The 19362-nt window shown below is 44.5% G+C and overlaps 2 protein-coding genes across 2 annotated transcripts in view; one reads left to right on the forward strand and one right to left on the reverse strand.

The window, feature by feature from the left end:
* Positions 1–7189, reverse strand: part of LOC112068840 (spliceosome RNA helicase DDX39B) — a 14841-nt gene extending 7652 nt beyond the window's left edge. Inside the window, exons 1-6 of the mRNA XM_024136056.1 lie at positions 7101–7189; positions 4000–4211; positions 3485–3612; positions 3157–3249; positions 2862–3045; positions 2615–2733 (exon numbers count right to left, since the gene is read on the reverse strand). Coding sequence (XP_023991824.1) covers positions 2615–2733; positions 2862–3045; positions 3157–3249; positions 3485–3612; positions 4000–4210 — 735 coding nt within the window. The 5' untranslated portion in view covers position 4211; positions 7101–7189. The remainder of the gene's footprint in view (positions 1–2614; positions 2734–2861; positions 3046–3156; positions 3250–3484; positions 3613–3999; positions 4212–7100) is intronic.
* On the forward strand, positions 7171–9779 carry polr1h (RNA polymerase I subunit H). Its single transcript, XM_024136052.2, has 5 exons — positions 7171–7295; positions 7527–7650; positions 8504–8604; positions 9114–9223; positions 9417–9779. Exons 1-5 carry the CDS (start codon positions 7197–7199, stop codon positions 9439–9441), a joined length of 459 nt encoding a protein of 152 aa, XP_023991820.1. The 5' UTR covers positions 7171–7196; the 3' UTR covers positions 9442–9779.
* Positions 9780–19362: the final 9583 nt, after the last annotated feature.

Here is a 19362-nt window from a genome sequence, read left to right on the forward strand (position 1 = left end):
TGGTAACACGAGACAGCTCTGTGTACCGTCTAGAGATCCTGGTAACACGAGACAGCTCTGTGTACCGTCTAGATTCATGGTAACGCGAGACAGCTCTGTGTACCGTCTAGATTCATGGTAACACGAGACAGCTCTGTGTACCGTCACATCTCCCTCTTTTCTCTCTTCAATCCACATTACCTCCCTACCATTCCTCTCTCTCTCTCTCCTTTCTTCACATCGGGGTGTTCTGTCTTGTCACTCCTTTTTATTATGACTTATTTATTAATAATAATAATAATATATTTTTTGTTTTGTTTTGTTCCTCTGTTACTCTCACTTTGTCCTATTGTTGTCTAATATCTTTTCACTTTTGTTTTGAATGTTCTTAATTGGAAAATGCAAAAATAAAATATATTTTTTTAAAAAGCAGACTGGCTGACAAAGAGGTAATGGGGACATTTTGACTGAAACTAAGGAACTACAGCGACCCAGAGAGCCAGGCAGCGTCCACATAATGAACTAGTGACCCAGAGAGCCAGGCAGCGTCCACATAATGAACTACAGCGACCCAGAGAGCCAGGCAGCGTCCACATAATGAACTACACGCGAACGCCAGAGAGCCAGGCAAAGCGGTCCACACATTAATTGAACTACAGCGACCCGAAGCCAGGCAGCGTCACAATAATGAACTACAGTGACCAGAGAGCAGGCAGCGTCCACATAATGACTACAGCGACCCAGAGAGCCAGGCAGCGTCCACATAATGAACTACAGAGAGACCAGGCAGCGTCCACATAATGAACTACAGCGACCCAGAGAGCAGCAGCGTCCACATAATGAACTACAGAAGCCCAGGCAGCATCCACATAATGAACTACAGCGACCCAGAGAGCCAGGCAGCGTCCACATAATGAACTACAGCGACCAGAAGAGCCAGGCAGCGTCCACATAATGACTACAGCGACCCAGAGAGCCAGGCACGCGTCCACTTAATGAACCTACAGAGAGCCAGCACGTCCAATAATGAACTACAGCTACCCAGAGAGCCAGGCAGCGTCCACATAATGAACTACAGACGCCAGACCAGGCAGCGTCCACATAATGAACTACAGCGACCCAGAGAGCCAGGCAGCGTCCACATAATGAACTACAGCGACCAGAGAGCCAGGCAGCGTCCACGTAATGAACTACAGAGGCCAGGCAGCAGTCCACATAAATGAACTACGCGACCCAGAGAGCCAGGCAGCGTCCACATAGAACTAACAGTGACCCAGGCAGCGTCCACATAAGAACTACGAGTCCCTACCGCAGAGGCCAGGCAGCGTCCACATAATGAACTACAGAGCACCCACAGGCCAGCGTCCACATAATGAACACAGGACCCAGAAGCCAGGCAGCGTCCACATAATGAACTACAGCGACCCAGAGAGCCAGGCAGCGTCCACTAATTGAAACTACCAGAGAGCCAGGCAGCATCCCACTATAATGAACTCACGCGACCCAGAGAGCAGGCAGCGTCCACATAAAGAACTACAGTGACCCAGAGAGCCAGGTAGCGTCCACATATAATGAACTGCAGCGACCCAGGCAGCGTCCACAATAAGGAACTACAGCGACCCAGAGAGCCAGGCTCCACATAAGGAACTACAGCGACCCAGAGAGCCAGGCAGGGCACCACATAATGAATTACAGAGAGCCAGGCAGCGTCCACATACTGAACTACAATACAGGGCGAACGCATTAGAGTCCCAGGTGCGAGATGGCCACACCCGGCTATAATGAGAAGCTTGGCTCGTCAGTTTTCCTCCTCATTTCTTTACGCGTGTGTTATTTGTTTGACTGAGGTTCTTTGGGATACTTTGTATTTACATTTAATTAGGCTCTCTCTCTCCTCTGAGATTTGTACCCGTCGTTTGCCAAATGAGCGGTTACAGCTCCAGGGAYATCCCTCTCTCTCTGAACGACAGGGCAGTGAACCAGGGGGTTTTACAAGCAGCTTAGAGCAGAGCGTACACACTCATACCAACCTGGGGAAACCGTTTCCTTCATAAATAAAAGGTGTATAGTTAGTCGAGACAAATTGTTTTTGCTTGGCTTGATTACAAGATTATTTAACTTGCTTTTGGAACGAAAGCATCGTTTAACGAATGCTGCATAGGCTGGTCAGCATAGTGACATCAGGCAGGTCAGATTRGTAACGTACAGACTGAAAACTGGACCTATTTCCACCTGGATGACCGTGTTAAACTTCATGAAGAAGAAAGACTGCGTACATTTCAGTTGAACAGCACAAGCTAGTCTATAAAGGAGACGCCATTAACACATGGCATTCTGGTGAAAGGTGAGGCAGTACACTACTAGCGTACGGTGTTAGTGACCAAGCATAGGCCATCCGCATAGAACTAAGGCCTTCCTATGTCAGTGGGCTGTCACTTCCCTTATAGAGGTGGGACTGTTCGGCGTCTAGAAAGACACCGCTGTCTCTCTCATATCAGACTCAGAGGGCCGTGGGGGTAACTCCTCCACCCCCCTTAACCCCCGTTCCCGCCAGGCAAGGCAGAGCAGGGGGATAGGTGAAGGTGTGGAGGAAGTACAGACGTGGTGGACGCAGGAGGAGAGGAGGTGTAATTACATCTTGCATGAACTTTCGGCAGACGGGGCGAATCTCTTTGCTCAGGGTGGCGCTGAACATCATGACCTGTTTCTCATGGGGGGTCAGACGGAATATCTCCTGGACGTCTCGGCGCATGTCTGAGGGAGAAAGGGAGGGGTTTTGTTTTTTTGTTTGTAAATGTTGTTAGATCTCCTAGAATGTAAATACGAGTAGATGATTCATCTATAGTGGTGTACTGTGCAATCTTCAAATGATTCAGACTCACCAAGTTGTTCCAACATTTTGTCACACTCGTCCAGGATGAAGTGTTTGATGTGTCGCAGGTTGAGGGTCTTGTTGCGGATCAGGGCCAGGATTCGCCCCGGCGTCCCCACCACCACATGGGGACACTCCTTCTTCAACACCTCCTCGTCCTTCTTTATAGACAGGCCACCAAAGAACACTGCCACCTGGTGGGAGAGATGGGGAGAAAAAACAGCGGTGGAAGAACTGTGAACAGTGTAGTTATTATCCAGACTGGAGGTTAAGAGGATTAAGGTGTAGTAATAGCATTTGTGTACCTTGATAGTCGGCATGTACTTGGAGAATCTCTCATACTCCTTGCTGATCTGAAACGCCAGCTCTCGGGTGTGACACATCACCAGCACGGACACCTAAACAAAAGAGAGAAGGGTGGCCAGGGTGGGTAGTTTAATGCATTAGAAAGCTTAGTACTTCACAGATACTGATGGACCAAGACCACGACAACAACAACGCTAGCTCTATAAACAGTCCAGAAGACAACGAGTGACAGACTGACGGAGGCGGAAAGAGAGAAGAGAAAAGGAGAGGAGAAAGGGAGAGAGTGAGAGAGAGCGGGAGGGAGGGTGAGAGAGTGAGTGAGATTACTTGTCCAGTGACAGGCTCCAGCTGCTGTAGTGTGGCCAGGACAAACACGGCCGTCTTGCCCATACCAGACTTAGCCTGGCACAGCACATCCATACCCAGGATGGCCTGAGGGATGCACTCATGTTGAACTGAAAGGAAAATAGTCATACAAAATTATGAATGAATATTAATGGTAATAAATGGTATAGTAATTACTTCAGAACTAACTAAATCAAAAACACAATGTACCAAATCATGATGCCATTACCTCCTGATTATAGTTTGAAAGTTGATACAGTACTTTGACATGATTAATCGTGGCACTTTGTCTTGAAGATGGGCTATATTCACTAGGAACCAAACAGGCCGAAAAAGAAAGGGACCTACCTGAACTACATGACCAATAAGAAACCCTCAGTTTCATGTGAAGCYTTTTCCGTTGCAAAACATTTTGCTACAGTGTGCACTAATGAATACGACCCAGATCTGTGATGTGGTGTGCTGCCCCTGGTAATAACCTAACMTGTACTACTCACCCTCAGAGGGATGCTCAAAGCCACAGTCCACTATCGCCCTCAGCAGCTCAGGCTTCAACAGGAAGTCTCTAAACCCAGACGAATGGATGGACACATAGGAGCCCTTCACACGCTCCTTTTTAATGGACAGAATGTCCCCTCCTGATAGATCTCCCACCACATCCTCCTCCTCATAGTCCAAGAGCTCATTCTCCACATCCTGCTCAGTCATCCTGCCAGGTAGATAGAGAGAGATAGATAGAGAGAGAGATAGAGAGAGAGATAGAGAGATACAAACAGAGAAATAGTCATCAACCTGTCAGTACATAACAAGAAGACACTTTCAACCTACAGTGCATTCAGAAAGTATTCAGAACCCTTTTTCCACATTTTGTTACGTTATTTTGTTACAGCCTTATTCTAAAATGTATTTAAATAGTTTTTTCCACCCTCATCAATCTACACACAATACTCCACAATGACAAGGCAAAAACAGGTTTAAGAAATTAAAAATAAACTGAAATATATTTTCTCCCATTCTTCTCTGCAGATCCTCTCAAGCTCTATCAGGTTGGATGGGGAGCGTTGCTGCACAGCAACATTCAGGTCTCTGCAGAGATGTTAGTTCGGGCTCAAGTCCGGGCTCTGGCTGGGCCACTCAAGGACATTCAGAGACTTGTCCCAAAGCCAGTCCTGCATTGTCTTGTCTGTGTGCTTAGGGTCGTTGTCCTGTTGGAAGGTGAACCTTCACCCCAGTCTGAGGTCCTGAGCACTCTGGAGCAGGTTTTCATCAAGGATCTCTCTGTACTTTGCTTCGTTCATCTTTCCCTCGATCCTGACTAGTCTCCCAATCCCTGCCGCTGAAAAACATCCCCACAGCATGATGCTGCATCCACCATTCACCATAGGGATGGTGCCAGGTTTCCTCCAGACGTGACGCTTGGCATTTACGCCAAAGAGTTCAATGTTGGTTTCCATCAGACCAGAGAATCTTGTTTCTCAGGGCTGAGAGCCTTTAGGGCCTTTTGGCAAACTCCAAGCGGGCTGTCATGTGCCTTTTACTGAGGAGTGGCTCCGTCTGGCCACTCTACATAAAGGCCTGATTGGTGGAGTGCTGCAGAGGTGGTTGTCCTTCTGGAAGGTTCTCTCATCTCCACAGAGGAACTCTGGAGCTCTGTCAGAGTGACCATCGGGTTCTGGTCACTCCCTGACCAAGGCCTTCTCTCCCCCGATTGCTCAGTTTAGCCGGGTGGCCAGCTCTAGGAAGAGTTTTGGTGGTTCTAAACTTCTTCCATTTAAGAATTTGAGCCACTGTGTCTTAGGGACCTTCAAATGCTGCAAAAAAATTATGTTGGTACCCTTCCCCAGATCTGTGCCTCGACACAATCCTGTCTCGGAGCTCTACGGACAATTCCTTCGACCTCATGGCTTGGTTTTTGATCTGACATGCACTGTCAACTGTGGGACCTTATATAGACTTTCCAAWTCATGTCCAATCAATTGAATTTACCACAGGTGGACTGCAATAAAGTTGTAGAAACATCAAGGGTAATCAATGGAATTTTATTTAACTAGGCAAGTCAGTTAAAGAACAAATTCTTATTTACAATGACGGCCTACCGGGCGACAATTGTGCGCCGCCCTATGGGACTCCCAATCACGGCCGGTTGCGATACAGCCTGGAATCGAACCACGATCTGTAGTGATGCTTCTAGCACTGAGATTCAGTGCCTTAGACCGCTGCGCTTGAGCTCAATTTCAATGTCTCATAGCAAAGGGTCTGAATATTTATGTAAATACGATATTTCAGTTTTTTTTTTTTGCAAAAAATGTCTAAAAACTTGTTTTCACATTGTCATTATGGGATATTGTGTGTAGATTGATGAGAAAAAAAACTATTTTAATCCATTTTAGAATAAGGCTGTAACGTAACAACACTGATGTGTGCAGAGGGTCCCTGGTTCGCGCCCGGGTCGGGGCGAGGGAACGGACGTAAAGTTAAACTGTTACATTGGTGCCGTGACSCGGATCAATGGWTGCTGCGGAAAAGGAGGAGGTCGAAAGGGGGGTGGATGTAACCGATGTGAAATGGCTAGCTAGGTAGCGGTAGTGCGCGCRAGCAGCCTTTCAGTCGGTGACGTCACTTGKTCTGAGACCTTGAAGTAGTGATTCCCCTTGCTCTGCAAGGGCTGCGGCTTTTGTGGAGCGATGGYTAACGATGCTTCGTYGGTGACTGTTGTTGATGTGTGCAGAGGGTCCCTGGTTCGCGCGAGGYAACGGCCGTAAAGTTAAACTGTTACATTTATACTGTATTGTAGTCATGGCTCATCCCACATAACTATTGTTGTACACACCTTTTATATTCATATACTGTCCATACACACCATTATATATATATAGTTTTATTTATTTAACTAGGCAAGTCAGTTAACAAATTCCTATTTACAATGAGGGCCTACCCTGGCCAAACACGGACAACGCTGGGCCAATTGTGCGCCGCCCTATGGGACTCCCAATCACGGCCGGAACCAGGTACTGTAGTGACGCCTCTTGTACTGAGAWGCAGTGCCTTAGACCGCTGCGCCACTCGGGAGKCCCTATGTATATATACACACATCATATCTATATTCCGGACTCTGATATTTCTTAGGATTATGTGTGTGTATTTGTTTTTTTTATTGCTAGCTATTATTACTGCACTGTTGGAGCTAGAAACAAACATTTCGCTGCACCTACAAAATCTGTGTAGCTAACGTTACGCGGCCATAACTTTCATTTGATGCTAAACTGTGGTGATGATGCTGATAATGATGAGAGGGTTAGAAAAACAAGATTAATTTCATGCCATCTTCKTTTCTATTTATGACAAGTTGTGGAATGAAATAAGTAAATGTACTCGTAACTAACGCTATTAATTTGGGCTGTTAGCTTATCACGTGTGTCAACATGAGTAACGTTAGCTAGCTGGCTAGCAAACACGACTCATGAGTTGGCTGGTCTAGCTAGCTAGCTTCTTAAGCTTGACAAGCTTTCTAGCTAGCTATTCTACACGATGTGCAAGATGGAAAATGTACAGACAATAAATACATATTAAATAAATATTCCTAGTGAGCATTGTTTACCTTATTCGTTGTGAAGAAATTTAGCTAGAGCGTTTGCAAATGAGAGCTATCGTTTTTGTAATACGTAATCAACGTGCGACTGTGAGCATGCGTTGAATGTCCACGAACTGCGACCTGCACATTTGGCTAGGATTTTTTTCACGAACAATAACAACACRTCGGAAACGTTCTCTAACATCGAGGTTTACTAAGAAGGTGAGATTGGGAACTGCGCTGAAAGTGGTATKGGGATACATTTTTGTTTGACAGCTAGCGATGTGTACACATTTTTTWAAATAAGTACAGTATTAGCTAAACACGTGTTGACTAGCTAGCTAAATAAGTGGCCAGCTAGCAAGCAAAGTGACTAACTAACCTAGCTGTATCTTATGGCCAACCCCCAAAAGGTTGCTGACATTGTTCACTGAAATACTTTCCCCCCCATAGCCAGTGATGTCGTGTTTCAGTGGAGATCCCAACTTCTGTCCTGAGTGTGGGAACGTACTGCCTCTACCTGGGCTGCAGGACACAGTCTCCTGTCCCCGCTGTGCATTCAGTTTACCTGTCACCGGTGAGGATGCGTTGTTTGTTGTCATCAGTCAAATGTCCCTGCTATAAATAATGTTGTAGCTTACTAACAGACAGAGTCGTTATCCAAAGGGGGCTACAACTAGCCTGAGTACCAGTCTGTTTGTGCTTTCATGCCAATTGCCTGTCACCTCGGGGGCCCCCGAGTGGCGCAGCGGTCTAAGGCACTACATTTCAGTGCTTGAGGCGTCAAAACAGACCCCGGTTTGATTCRGGGCTGTATCACAACCGGCCTTGATTGGGAGTCCCATAGGGCGGCGCACAATTGGCCCAGCGTCGTCTGGGTTTGGCCGGTGTAGACCGTCATTGTACATTTTATTTTATTTCACCTTTATTTAACCACGTAAGCTAGTTGAGAACAAGTTCTCATTTACAACTGCGACCTGGCCAAGATAAAGCAAAGCAGTGCGACATAAACAACAACACAGAATGACACATGGAATAAACAAGTGTACAGTTAATAACACAATAGGAGAAAAAGAGTCTATATACAGTGTGTGCAAATGGCGTGATGAGGTAAGGCAATAAATAGGCCATAGTAGCGAAATAATTACAATTTAGCAAATTAACACTGGAGTGATAGATGAGCAGATGGTGATGTGCACGTAGAAATACTGGTGCAAATAAGAATTTGTTCTTAACTGACCTGCCGAGTTAAATAAAGGTTGAATAAAATAAAAATCATCATGCCAAGCATGTTTGGCTTGACAATGACGAGCAATGGAGTTGGCAAGAGAATAAACAGATCTGGGACCAGACAGTTTCCTTTATCAATTTGATATTTTCATAAGTATGTGACCCATGATGTAACTATGTTTTTGTGTRGTCGTTTTCAGAATTTTCAGGTCAAGAGATCAGGTCTTCTGTTGTCTTTAATCCTCTCGAAGGGTCCTCTGTTGCTGTGGAGGAGGATGACTCAGAACTCAAGGGGGCTGTGGTAGGAATTCATTGCAATGAAGTTCCTATTTATAAATGATCAATGGTCCCATTTAAAACTAGGGAAATTAAATTGAAACATGGAGTGACAGGGTAATGGCATACTTTATCAATACTCAAGAAACTCCATTTAGGGTATGTTCTGTCTGTAACCTCTAGAAATCTACACAACATAACCGTGTTTTTTTGTTGGTTTTTTTCACCTTTATTTAACCAGGTAGMCKAGTTGAGAACAAGTTCTKATTTACAATTGCGACCTGGCCAAGARAAAGCAAAGCAGTTCGACACATACAACAACACAGAGATACACATGGAGTAAAACAAACATACAGTCAATAATACAMTAGAAAAATAAGTCTATATACAATGTGAGCAWGTGAGGTGAGATAAGGGAGGTGAAGGCACAKAAAAAAAGGCCATGGTGGCAAAGTAAATACAATATAGCAAGTAAAACACTGGAATGGTCAATGTATGTTCTCTCTATAACCTCCTCAAACTCGTGCATTCTAGATTGACAGGCGCTGCTCTCGCTGCAATAAAGAAGGGATGGTTTATCACACCAGACAAATGAGATCTGCAGATGAAGGACAGACMGTCTTCTTCACCTGTATACACTGCAGGTACGTCTCACTCAAACACCAATTCAACAAGGCTATTCTGACCTGTTCTCACCACCAGATTCATCAATCTATTCCGTTTTTATGTTGTTCTGCACCACAATGTGACAAGCACTTACCCCACAAACTGTATGTAGTCCACATGCTTACTTATGACTGAATATGTTACTTATTATGATTTAATTTATGCATTCAGATATCAGGAGAAAGAAGACTCCTGAGAAGAGATCGAGATGCTTCTCCGTTCCCCTTGGACCTCCATCAATATTCTTCTCTTCTCCTCTCTTTTGTCTGTAAACAAGAATGTGTTTGATCTATGTAATGCAAACTTGAGATCTTATTGGAGAAAAGCACAATTGGTATGCTATTCCTTGCGCTTCATTCCTTGTAATGATGCTTAGGGTAGTCGCTCCGGAGTGCTAAGCATTTCAATGGCTTGCCTTTGCTACATCAGTTAGATTGCAGCTGCAGCATTTTGAATGAGGTTTGAATACTGATGTCTGATGTTTGTCTGCAGAGATTTTCAAGTGTGATTAAAATATTTGTCTTTTAGAACATGTTTGGTTGCTTTTCTCCTTTCTACCTTTTGTCAACGATGTCAGGTAATGACCGTGAATTTGCCTCAARATACATAATGTTTACAAATGTGTATATTAACAATATCATTTTGTTCCTCTTTATTTAAGTAAACATACTACATTTACATTTCACTGTCATGTTGAGTGKGGCAAAAGTATTTGCTCCAATCTGAAGGCTCCCCTTGTGGAGGTCTGAATCACGTGGCCATCCAACATGGTGTCAATTACCTTTTTGTAAACTTGGAAGATGCTGAATTTGTTAGGAATTATTTAGGCCATTTATGATAACCCTCGGGTAAAACATTCTCCTTGATCATTTTTTGGGGATGTAAATGCTTGTTTAAACCACAAAATCCCATGTAAACACACTTTCAACCTTGCAATAGCTAGCTAACGTTCTATACATCAGACTTACGTCATGAATCTAGCTATGCTAGAGGAGGAGCAACTACCAATCATCTCCCTCTTCTTCTTCTCCTCGGCAGAAGATGAAGCTGTGCGTGCAGTTACAACGCAAGAACCTCCATGAGTATCTGAAAGAGTTGAGCCCTGAGATCATGGACCTTGTACAACCATCCGGCCACATGTTTGGCTGTCTACATGTGCAGAATCAGTCCATTTAACAATCCTATTAAAGTAACTTTATAATATGACATGCTTGTTTGTTTTTTTAAACTAGGCAAGTCAGTTAAAGAACAAATTCTTATTTACAAAGACGGCCTTCCGGGGWACAGTGAACACTGCCTTGTTCAGGGGCAGAACGAAATATTTTTACCTTGTCAACTTGAGGATTCGATCCAGCAACCTTTCGGTTACTGGCCCAACGCTCTAACCACTAGGCTACTTAGAAATGAATATGTATTGCACATATTACCATGCATTATTACTTATAACACGTATGGAGCAGAACACAGACTGTCTAKACATTTAGCACGATGATCTGTATTTTGGGCTGTACAGGTGTTGTGCCGAAAATCTCCCCCCTGCCAGAACCCCCCTTCTAATTTCCTTAATTTTGTGGCTAGAGTCAAATACTTTCTGTGGCACACATCAGTCAAATACTTTCTATAGAACAAACTTCACGTCAGGATAGGAAACCAAAATTAATAATTAATGTATGTGTGTTATATTAAACATAGAGGGAGTAAAATGTTGGCAAGCAATAAACATTTCAGAACAGCTATGGCTGAATTATTATCCTTACACTTWAAAAAATACTAGTCGAATAAGACATGGGAGAGATGACGAATTTTGGCAAAGATATGTATTTATAGACTAATACAAATCATTAGCGGATTTAGGTACGGGCGACATGGGCAGGCGCGGGCGCTGAATGGGGGGGTCGCCCAGGGCGCCATACAAACTAGAACCGCCACATACACTTGAAACAAATAGCCAAACCGAAAACTGCAGACAAAAAATGCTTTCTGCTGCTAAAATCAGTGAAATGGGGGATTCTATCATCCAGAAGGCGAGGTCAGTACAGCTGCATCAAAGAAGGGACAGAGAGACTGAAAAACAGCTTCTATCTCAAGGCCATCAGACTGTTAAACAGCACTTCACTAACATTGAGTGGCTGCTGCCAACATACTGACTCAAATCTCTAGCCACTTTAATAATAAAAAAATGGATGTAATAAATGTATCACTAGTCAATTTAAACAATGCCACTTTATATAATGTTTACATACCCTACTTTACTCATCTCATATGTATATACTGTACTCTATACCATCTACTGCATCTTGCCTATGCCGCACGGCCATCGCTCATCCATATATTTATATGTACATATTCTTATTCATTCCTTTACACTTGTGTGTAAAAGGTAGTAGTTGTGAAATTGTTCGATTTCTTGTTAGATATTACTGCATGGTCGGGAACTAGAAGCACAAGCATTTCGCTACACTTGCACTAACATTTGCTAACCATGTGTATGTGACCAATAACATTTGATTTGATTCCTAATAGGTATATGCCAGAGTTTACTTTAGCCGTTAATAGCCGGCTTTTGTCCAATGCATTTTTTTGGAAAAGCAGATAAATAAAATTGGTGCCGGCCAATTGTCCAGGAGAAAATAGAAACAATCCCAGTGTGAAATAATGCATTTTAGCCTCTTCATTGWTGGAAATARATTTSACTMGTCATGCTTATCGGCCTGTAGGTTAATTTGCATAATTMAATGTAATTAAGCTGMCGCATGTGTACACTATATTCGTTWTGTATCRTATCACACGCGTACAGCATACAGATWCAGAGCCTTTGTGTAGAAAATCTGCCAGACAGGCAAGAAATGCTGCTACAGCATCTTYTGGTGCTTTCAAGWACACTGGGAACRCTGAAAAATACGAGGTCAAACCATGACGTCAGTGACCGTCAGGTCGGAAAGTTGGAGCTCTAGAAAGAGTCCCGAGTTGGAATTCCGATTTGGTTGACAGTTCAAAATGATTTTTACCAGTCGGAGCTCGTTTTTTCACAGTTCCCAGTTGTTTTGAACGCGGAATCAAACAGCAACGGAAGACAGGCTCTATCAGCGCGTCCCACAATCACTTTGCAATGASCTGGAGGCAGTATGCATGTTGAAAACAGATACCRAATTGTTTGGAACCTGAACGTTTTAATACATATTATGAGGCATGTCTTGCGTTGCTTCAAAGTAGCCTATTAGATCTCCTCTTAACATCTTTCTATAGGATATGTTCATCTCTGTCACATGAAACCGCTCGCATGTTCTTTGCGGTTTTGACAACGGTGTTTCCCGCTAATTGCGTTATGGAACAAGCGTAGCCTACTGCATGGTGTGCGTTGTTGTGCTTATAATGTGAATAAATAATAGTTTATCACCATTTTAAGCTAAATGTTCTTATCTGTTGCATTAGACACATTGCTTTTTAATGTTGATGTAGCCTTGGCCTACTGGTTGTATGAATTTGGGATCTATCGTCCCACAACTGTCCCAGAGTCAGTTTGGAATAGGCTATTTCTTTCTTGACAAACTGACCAATAGAGTAGGTAGGCTAAACGTTTATGCTATAGTAGATTGACATAGCCTAGTGATTTTGCTGTTCGTTAGTCGTCTTGTTGGCTGAGGAAAAGTAAAAGTTCAAAGTGCACATCAGAATACGGTAAAAAGGAGCGCACATCGTTGCATCCTCGAATTACCATAATCTAAATGTGATTTCTGTCATTCTGAGCACCGTGGGTGGACGTCCTAATCAGGTTACGCACATGGGTCAGGTACACACACACTGACATATCAGCGGATTTACATGCATTAATGTAGAACATTCAACTTTTACCATRGATTGATTGACGCAGTTTTATTTTGTATTACATTTTTATTTCACCTTTATTTAATTAGGCAAGTCAGTTAAGATCAAACCCTCCCCTAACCTGGACAATTGTGCGCTCTATGGGACTCCCGATCACATCTGGTTGTGATGCAGCCCAGGATCAAACCAGGGCCTGTAGTGACGCACTGAGATGCAATGCCTTGGACCACTGCGCCATTCGGGAGCCTCAACATGCTGTGTTGTTATGCAAAAGGTAACATCTCCTAATCATGGTCTGGATTAGTTGACTACTGAATATTCTGCTCACTGTCTAACTAACCACTAACTTTAAATCACTGCTGTAGCACAGGGCTACTCAGTGGATGGGATGAGTGAATCTCTGCTCACCTTCCTATAGCACCTGAGAGAGATTGGCCTCGTCTTCCAGAGGAAGTGAGATATGGTGGAATAGCCAGATTAAGATAGCGGTGGAGGAGCAGATTAGATACGGTGGAGGAGCCAAATTAGATAAGGTGGAGGAGCCAGATTAGATACGGTGAGGAGCCAGATTAGATAACGGTGGAGGAGCCAGATTAGATACGGTGGAAGGAAGTATAGATTACGGTGGAGGAGCCAGATTAGATACGGGGAAAGCCAGATTAGATACGGGGAGAGCCAGATTAGATACGGTGGAGGAGCCAGATTAGATACGGTGGAGCATAGATCGGTGGAGGAGCCAGATTAGATACGGGTGGAGGAGCCAGATTAGATACGGTGGAAGGAGCCAGATTAGATACGGTGGAGGAGCCAGATTAGATACTGGGAGGAGCCAGATTAGATACGGTGGAGGAGCCAGATTAGATACGGTGGAGGAGCCAGATTAGATACGGTGGAGGAGCCAGATTAATACGGTGGAGGAGCCAGATTAGAACGTGAGGAGCAGTTAGATACGGTGGAGGAGCCAGATTAGATACGGTGGAGGAGCCAGATTAGATACGGTGGAGGAGCCAGATTAGATACGGTGGAGGAGCCAGATTAGATACGGTGGAGGAGCCAGATTAGATACGTTGGAGGAGCCAGATTAGATACGGTGAGGAGCCAGATTAGATACGGTGAAGGAGCCAGATAAGATACGGTGGAAGGAGCCAGATTAGATATGGTGGAGGAGCCAGATTAGATACGGTGGAGGAGCCAGATTAAGATACGGTGGAGGAGCAGATTAGATACGGTGGAGGAGCCAGATTAGATACGGTGGAGGAGCCAGATTTAGATAACTGTGGAGGAGCCAGATTAGATACGGTGGGGAGCCAGATTAGATACGGTGGAGGAGCCAGATTAGATACGGTGGAAGCCAGATTAGATACGGTGAGGAGCAGATTGATACGGTGGAGAGCCAGATTAGATACGGTGGAGGAGCCAGATTAGATACGGTGGAGGGGCCAGATTAGATACGGTGGAGGACCAGATTAGATACGGTGGAGGACCAGAATTAGATACGGTGGAGGAGCCAGATTAGATACGGTGGAGGAGCCAGATTAGATACGGTGGAGGAGCCAGAATTAGATACGGTGGAGGAGCCAGATTAGATACGTTGGAGGAGCCAGATTAGATACGGTGAAGGAGCAGATTAATACTTTATCACCCCTGCTCCTGTACCCCTTCCCTCTCTCTGTAGTCTCCTCAGAGGAAGTCTAGAAGGTACTACCCCACCAGTCTGCTGGCGTCTGCTGGCGTCTCCGCCAACTCTTCCTCCACCGCTATGGATGCTGCCCCAGGGACTGGAGATTCAGGTTTCATCGTAGTGGAAATTAACTATCACCTCTATCTCTACAATTATGAACCAACTATCACCTCTATCCGTATACGAGTATGAGCAAACTACACTACATGACCAAAAGTATGTGGACACTTGCTCGTCCAACATCTCTTTCCAAAGTCATGAGCATTAATATGGAGTTGGTCCACCTTTTGCTGCTATAACAGCCTCCACTCTTCTGGGAAGGCTTTCCACTAGATGTTGGAACATTTCTTCAGGGACTTGCTTCCATTCAGCCACAAGAGCATTAGTGAGGACAGGCACAGATGTTGGGCGATTAAGCCTGGCTCACAGTCGGCGTTCCAATTCATCCCAAAGGTGTTCAATGGGGTTGAGGTCAGGGCTATGTGCAGGCCAGTCAAGTTCTTCCACACTGATCTCGACAAACTGTTTCCACAAAATTGTAAGCACAGAATGTAGAATGACATTGTATGCTGTAGCGTTAAGATTTTCCTTCACTGGAACTAAGGGGCCTCATGGCGTAGCAGCCGGCACATCAAGCCTAGAATCACCATTGTGCTCAATTTGCCAGCGTCGGCTGGAGCGGTGTAAAGATCTCACCGCCATTGGCTCTGGAGCAGTCGTGGAAAACATTTCTTGGAGTGATGAATCACGCTTCCACATCTGGCAGTCAACAGACGAATTGGGTTTGCAGATGCCAGGAGAACGCTACCTGCCCCAATGTCATATTGCCAACTGTATAAAGTTATTGGTTGGAGGAGGAATAATGGAGCTGTTTTTCATGGGTACGGGCTAGTCAGCCTCCTTAGTTCCGTGATAGGAAAATCTCTTAACGTACAGCATGACAATGTTCATTCTACATTCTGTGTTACATTGTGTGTTTGGAAACAGTTTTGTTCGAGAGAATCCAGTAGTGGAAGAAACTTGACTTGGCCTGCACATAGCCCTGACCTCAACCCCATTGAACACTCTTTGGATATGAATTGGAACGTCGGGACTGTTTGAGCTCAGTCTTAATCGCCCAACATCGTGTGCCTGTCTCACTTAATTCTCTTGTGAGCTGAATGTGAAGCAAAGTCCCTGATTAGAAATGTTCCAAATTTTAGTGCAGGTGTCAGTTAGTTTCAAGTGGGCCTTTGCGGGCACATCGGCCCGCTTTGAGAAGTTTTTTTACGGGCCCTGGGTATGATCTTGATTTATTATTAGAACCGGCCCGCAACGCAGCCAAGCCGGCAGGCCCGCAGATCTTTTACACCACATACTACATTTTCCCACAATGCAACGGTTGACGCATCGAAGCAGTAGGCTGGCTTTCAATTGTCAATATTGTATTTTGCACAGCAGTCGTCAAGCATCACAGTAAAATTAACTTTTCAGATACCCATCAAAAATTGGCAAATACGGAAGGTGGAGACTCTTGAGAACCGGAGTGGGTTTTTAAACAAGGGGAGTGAGTTAGTATATGGTTCACGGAGGGTAGCTGGAAAATCCTGTTTGATGTCTTTCTTTGTGGAGAAGCTGTGGCGGTATGAAAGGTTTCTAATTCTGAACGACATTTATGAAACGAAACACGCGGACAAATAAACAAGATATGGACATGGAACAAAGTGGCTACAAAAGGCAGAGGGAATTTAAAACGAGGCTCAAATTCATCTGACAGGCCTCTTGTTTCAAAAAAGCCAATGTCAACTAAGGCCAGAGCTTCTGTCAAGGCCAGTTTTATTTTGGAAGAGATCGTCTTATAATTTAGGCCCTCGCCATTTACTCTGGTAGTGTGGATTTCATCACATAAACTGCATGATTAAAGTTTTGTTGACGTTAAGTTTTGCCCAGTAATAAAATGGTCAGACTCTTTTTAAATTGGTGAGTCTGAGAGAAACACCATCTGCCGTAGGTTTTCAGTTAGAGTTCAAGTAGGTTACACAGGACTATACTGCGTCATTTAAAAATTTTTCATCATGACATTTCGAACAGTCCGGCGCCTCGGCTTGTATCTAAATTTTTTTTATTTTGGCCCTCCGTCCATTTGACTTTGACACCCCTGATCTAGTGGAAAGGCCTTCCCATGAAGAGTGGAGCTGTTTATAGCAGCAAAAGGTGACCAACTCCTATATTAATGCTCATTGATTTTGGAAAGAGATGTTGGTAGAGAGTGTCCACATAACTTTGGTCATGTAGTGTAGTTTGCATATACTCGTATACGGATAGAGGTGTATAGTTGGTTCATAAATTGTAGAGATAGAGGTGATAGTTAATTTCCACTACGATGAAACCTGAATCTCCAGTCCCTGGGGCACATCCATAGCAGGTGGAGGAAGGATTGCGGAGACGCCAGCAGACGCCAGCAGACTGGGGGTAGTTACCTTCTAAGACTTCCTCTGAGAGAGACTACAGAGAGAGGGAAGGTACAGAGCAGGATGGGTGAATACAAGTTAATATGCATTCATCTATCTGTTCTTTAGGTTCAATCTGGGCTCCTCCAACGTATCAATCTGGCTCCTCCACCGTAATTCATAATCTGGCTCCTCCACCTAGCTAATCTGGCTCTCCACCGTATCTAATCTGGCTTCCTCCACCGTATCTAATCTGGCTCCTTCACCGTATCTAATCTGGCTCCTCCACCGTATCTAATCTGGCTCCCTTCCACCGTATCTAATCTGGCTCCTCCACCGTATCTAATCTGGGCTCCTCCACCGTATCTAATCTGGCTCCTCACCGTATCTAACTGGCTCCTCCACCGTATTAATCTGGCCCTCCACCGTATATACTATCTGGCTCCTTCTCACCGTATCTAATCTGGCTCCTCCACCGTATCTAATCTGGCTCTCCCACCGCTATCTAATTCTGTCCCTTCCACCGTATTAATCTGCTCCTCCACGTATCTAATCTGCCTCCTCACCTATCTAATCTGGCTCCTCCACCGTATTCTTAATCTGGCTCCTCTCACCGTATCTAATCTGGCTCCTCCACGTATCTAATCTGGCTCCTCCACCGTATCTAATCTGGCTCTCTCCACCGTATCTAATCTGGCTCTCCACCGTCTATCTAATCTGGCTCTTCCACCGTATCTAATCTGGCTCCTCCACCGTATCTAATCTGGCTCCTCCACCGTACTCTATATCTGGCTCCTTCACGTATCTAATCTGGCCTCCACCGTATCTAATCTGGCTCCTCCCGTATCTAATCTGGCTCCTCACCGTATCTAATCTGGCTCCTCCACGTATCTAATCTGGCTCCATCCACCGTATCTAATCTGGCTCCTCCACCGTATCTAATCTGGCTCCTTCCACCGTATCTAATCTGGCTCTCCACCGTATCTTAATCTGGCTCCTCCACCGGTATCTAATCTGGCTCCTCCACCGTATCTAATCTGGCTCCTCCACCGTATCTAATCTGGCTCCTCCACCGTATCTAATTCTGGCTCCTCCACCGTATCCTATCTGGCTCCTCCACCTATCAGCCTATCTCAGCTTCCTCTGGAAGACGAGGCCAATCTCTCTCAGTGTGCTATAGGAAGGTGAGCAGAGATTCATCATCCCATCCACTGATGTAGCCCTGTGCTACAGCAGTGATTTAAAAGTTAGTGGTTAGTTAGACTGTGAGCAGAAATTCAGTAGTCAACTAATCCAGACATGATTAGGAGATGTTACTTTTGCATAACAACACAGCATGTTGAGGCTCCCGAATGGCGACAGTGGTCAAGGCATTGCATCTCAGTGCGTCACTACAGCCCTGGTTTGATCCTGGCTGCCATCAACCAGATGTGATCGGGAGTCCCATAGAGCGCACAATTGTCCGGTTAGGGGAGGGTTTGATTTAACTGACTTGCCTAATTAAATAAAGGTGAAATAAAAATGTAATACAATAAAACTGCGTCAATCAATCATGGTTAAAAGTTGAATGGTCTACATTAATGCATGTAATCCGCTGAGATGTCAGTGTGTGTGTACCTGACCCATGTGCGTACTGATTAGGACGTCCACCCACGCGTGCTCAGCATGACAGAAATCACATTTAGATTATGGTAATTCGAGGATGCAACGATGTTGCGCTCCTTTACCGTAATTCTGATGTGCACTTTGTAACTTCTTTACTTTTCCTCAGCCAACAAGACGACTAACGAACAGCAAATCACTAGGCTATGTCAATTCTACTATAGCATAAACGTTAGCCTACCTACTCTATTGGTCAGTTTGTCAAGAAAAGAAATATTGCCTATTCCAAACTGACTCTGGAGTTGTGGGCGATAGACCCAAATTCATACAACCAGTAGGCAAGGCTACAATCAAACATTAAAAAACAATGTGTCTTAATGCACAGATAAGAACTTTAGCTTAAATGGTGATAAACTATTATTATTCACATTATAAGCACACAAACGCACACCAAGCAGTAGGCTACGCTTGTTCCATAACGCTATTAGCGGGAAAACACCGTTGTCAAAACCGGCAAAGACCATGCCGACGGTTTCATGTTGACAGAGATGAACATATCCTATTAGAAAGATCTCTCTCT

Source organism: Salvelinus sp. IW2-2015, unplaced genomic scaffold, assembly GCF_002910315.2.
Source record: "Salvelinus sp. IW2-2015 unplaced genomic scaffold, ASM291031v2 Un_scaffold762, whole genome shotgun sequence".
Classification (NCBI taxonomy): Eukaryota; Metazoa; Chordata; class Actinopteri; order Salmoniformes; family Salmonidae; genus Salvelinus; species Salvelinus sp. IW2-2015.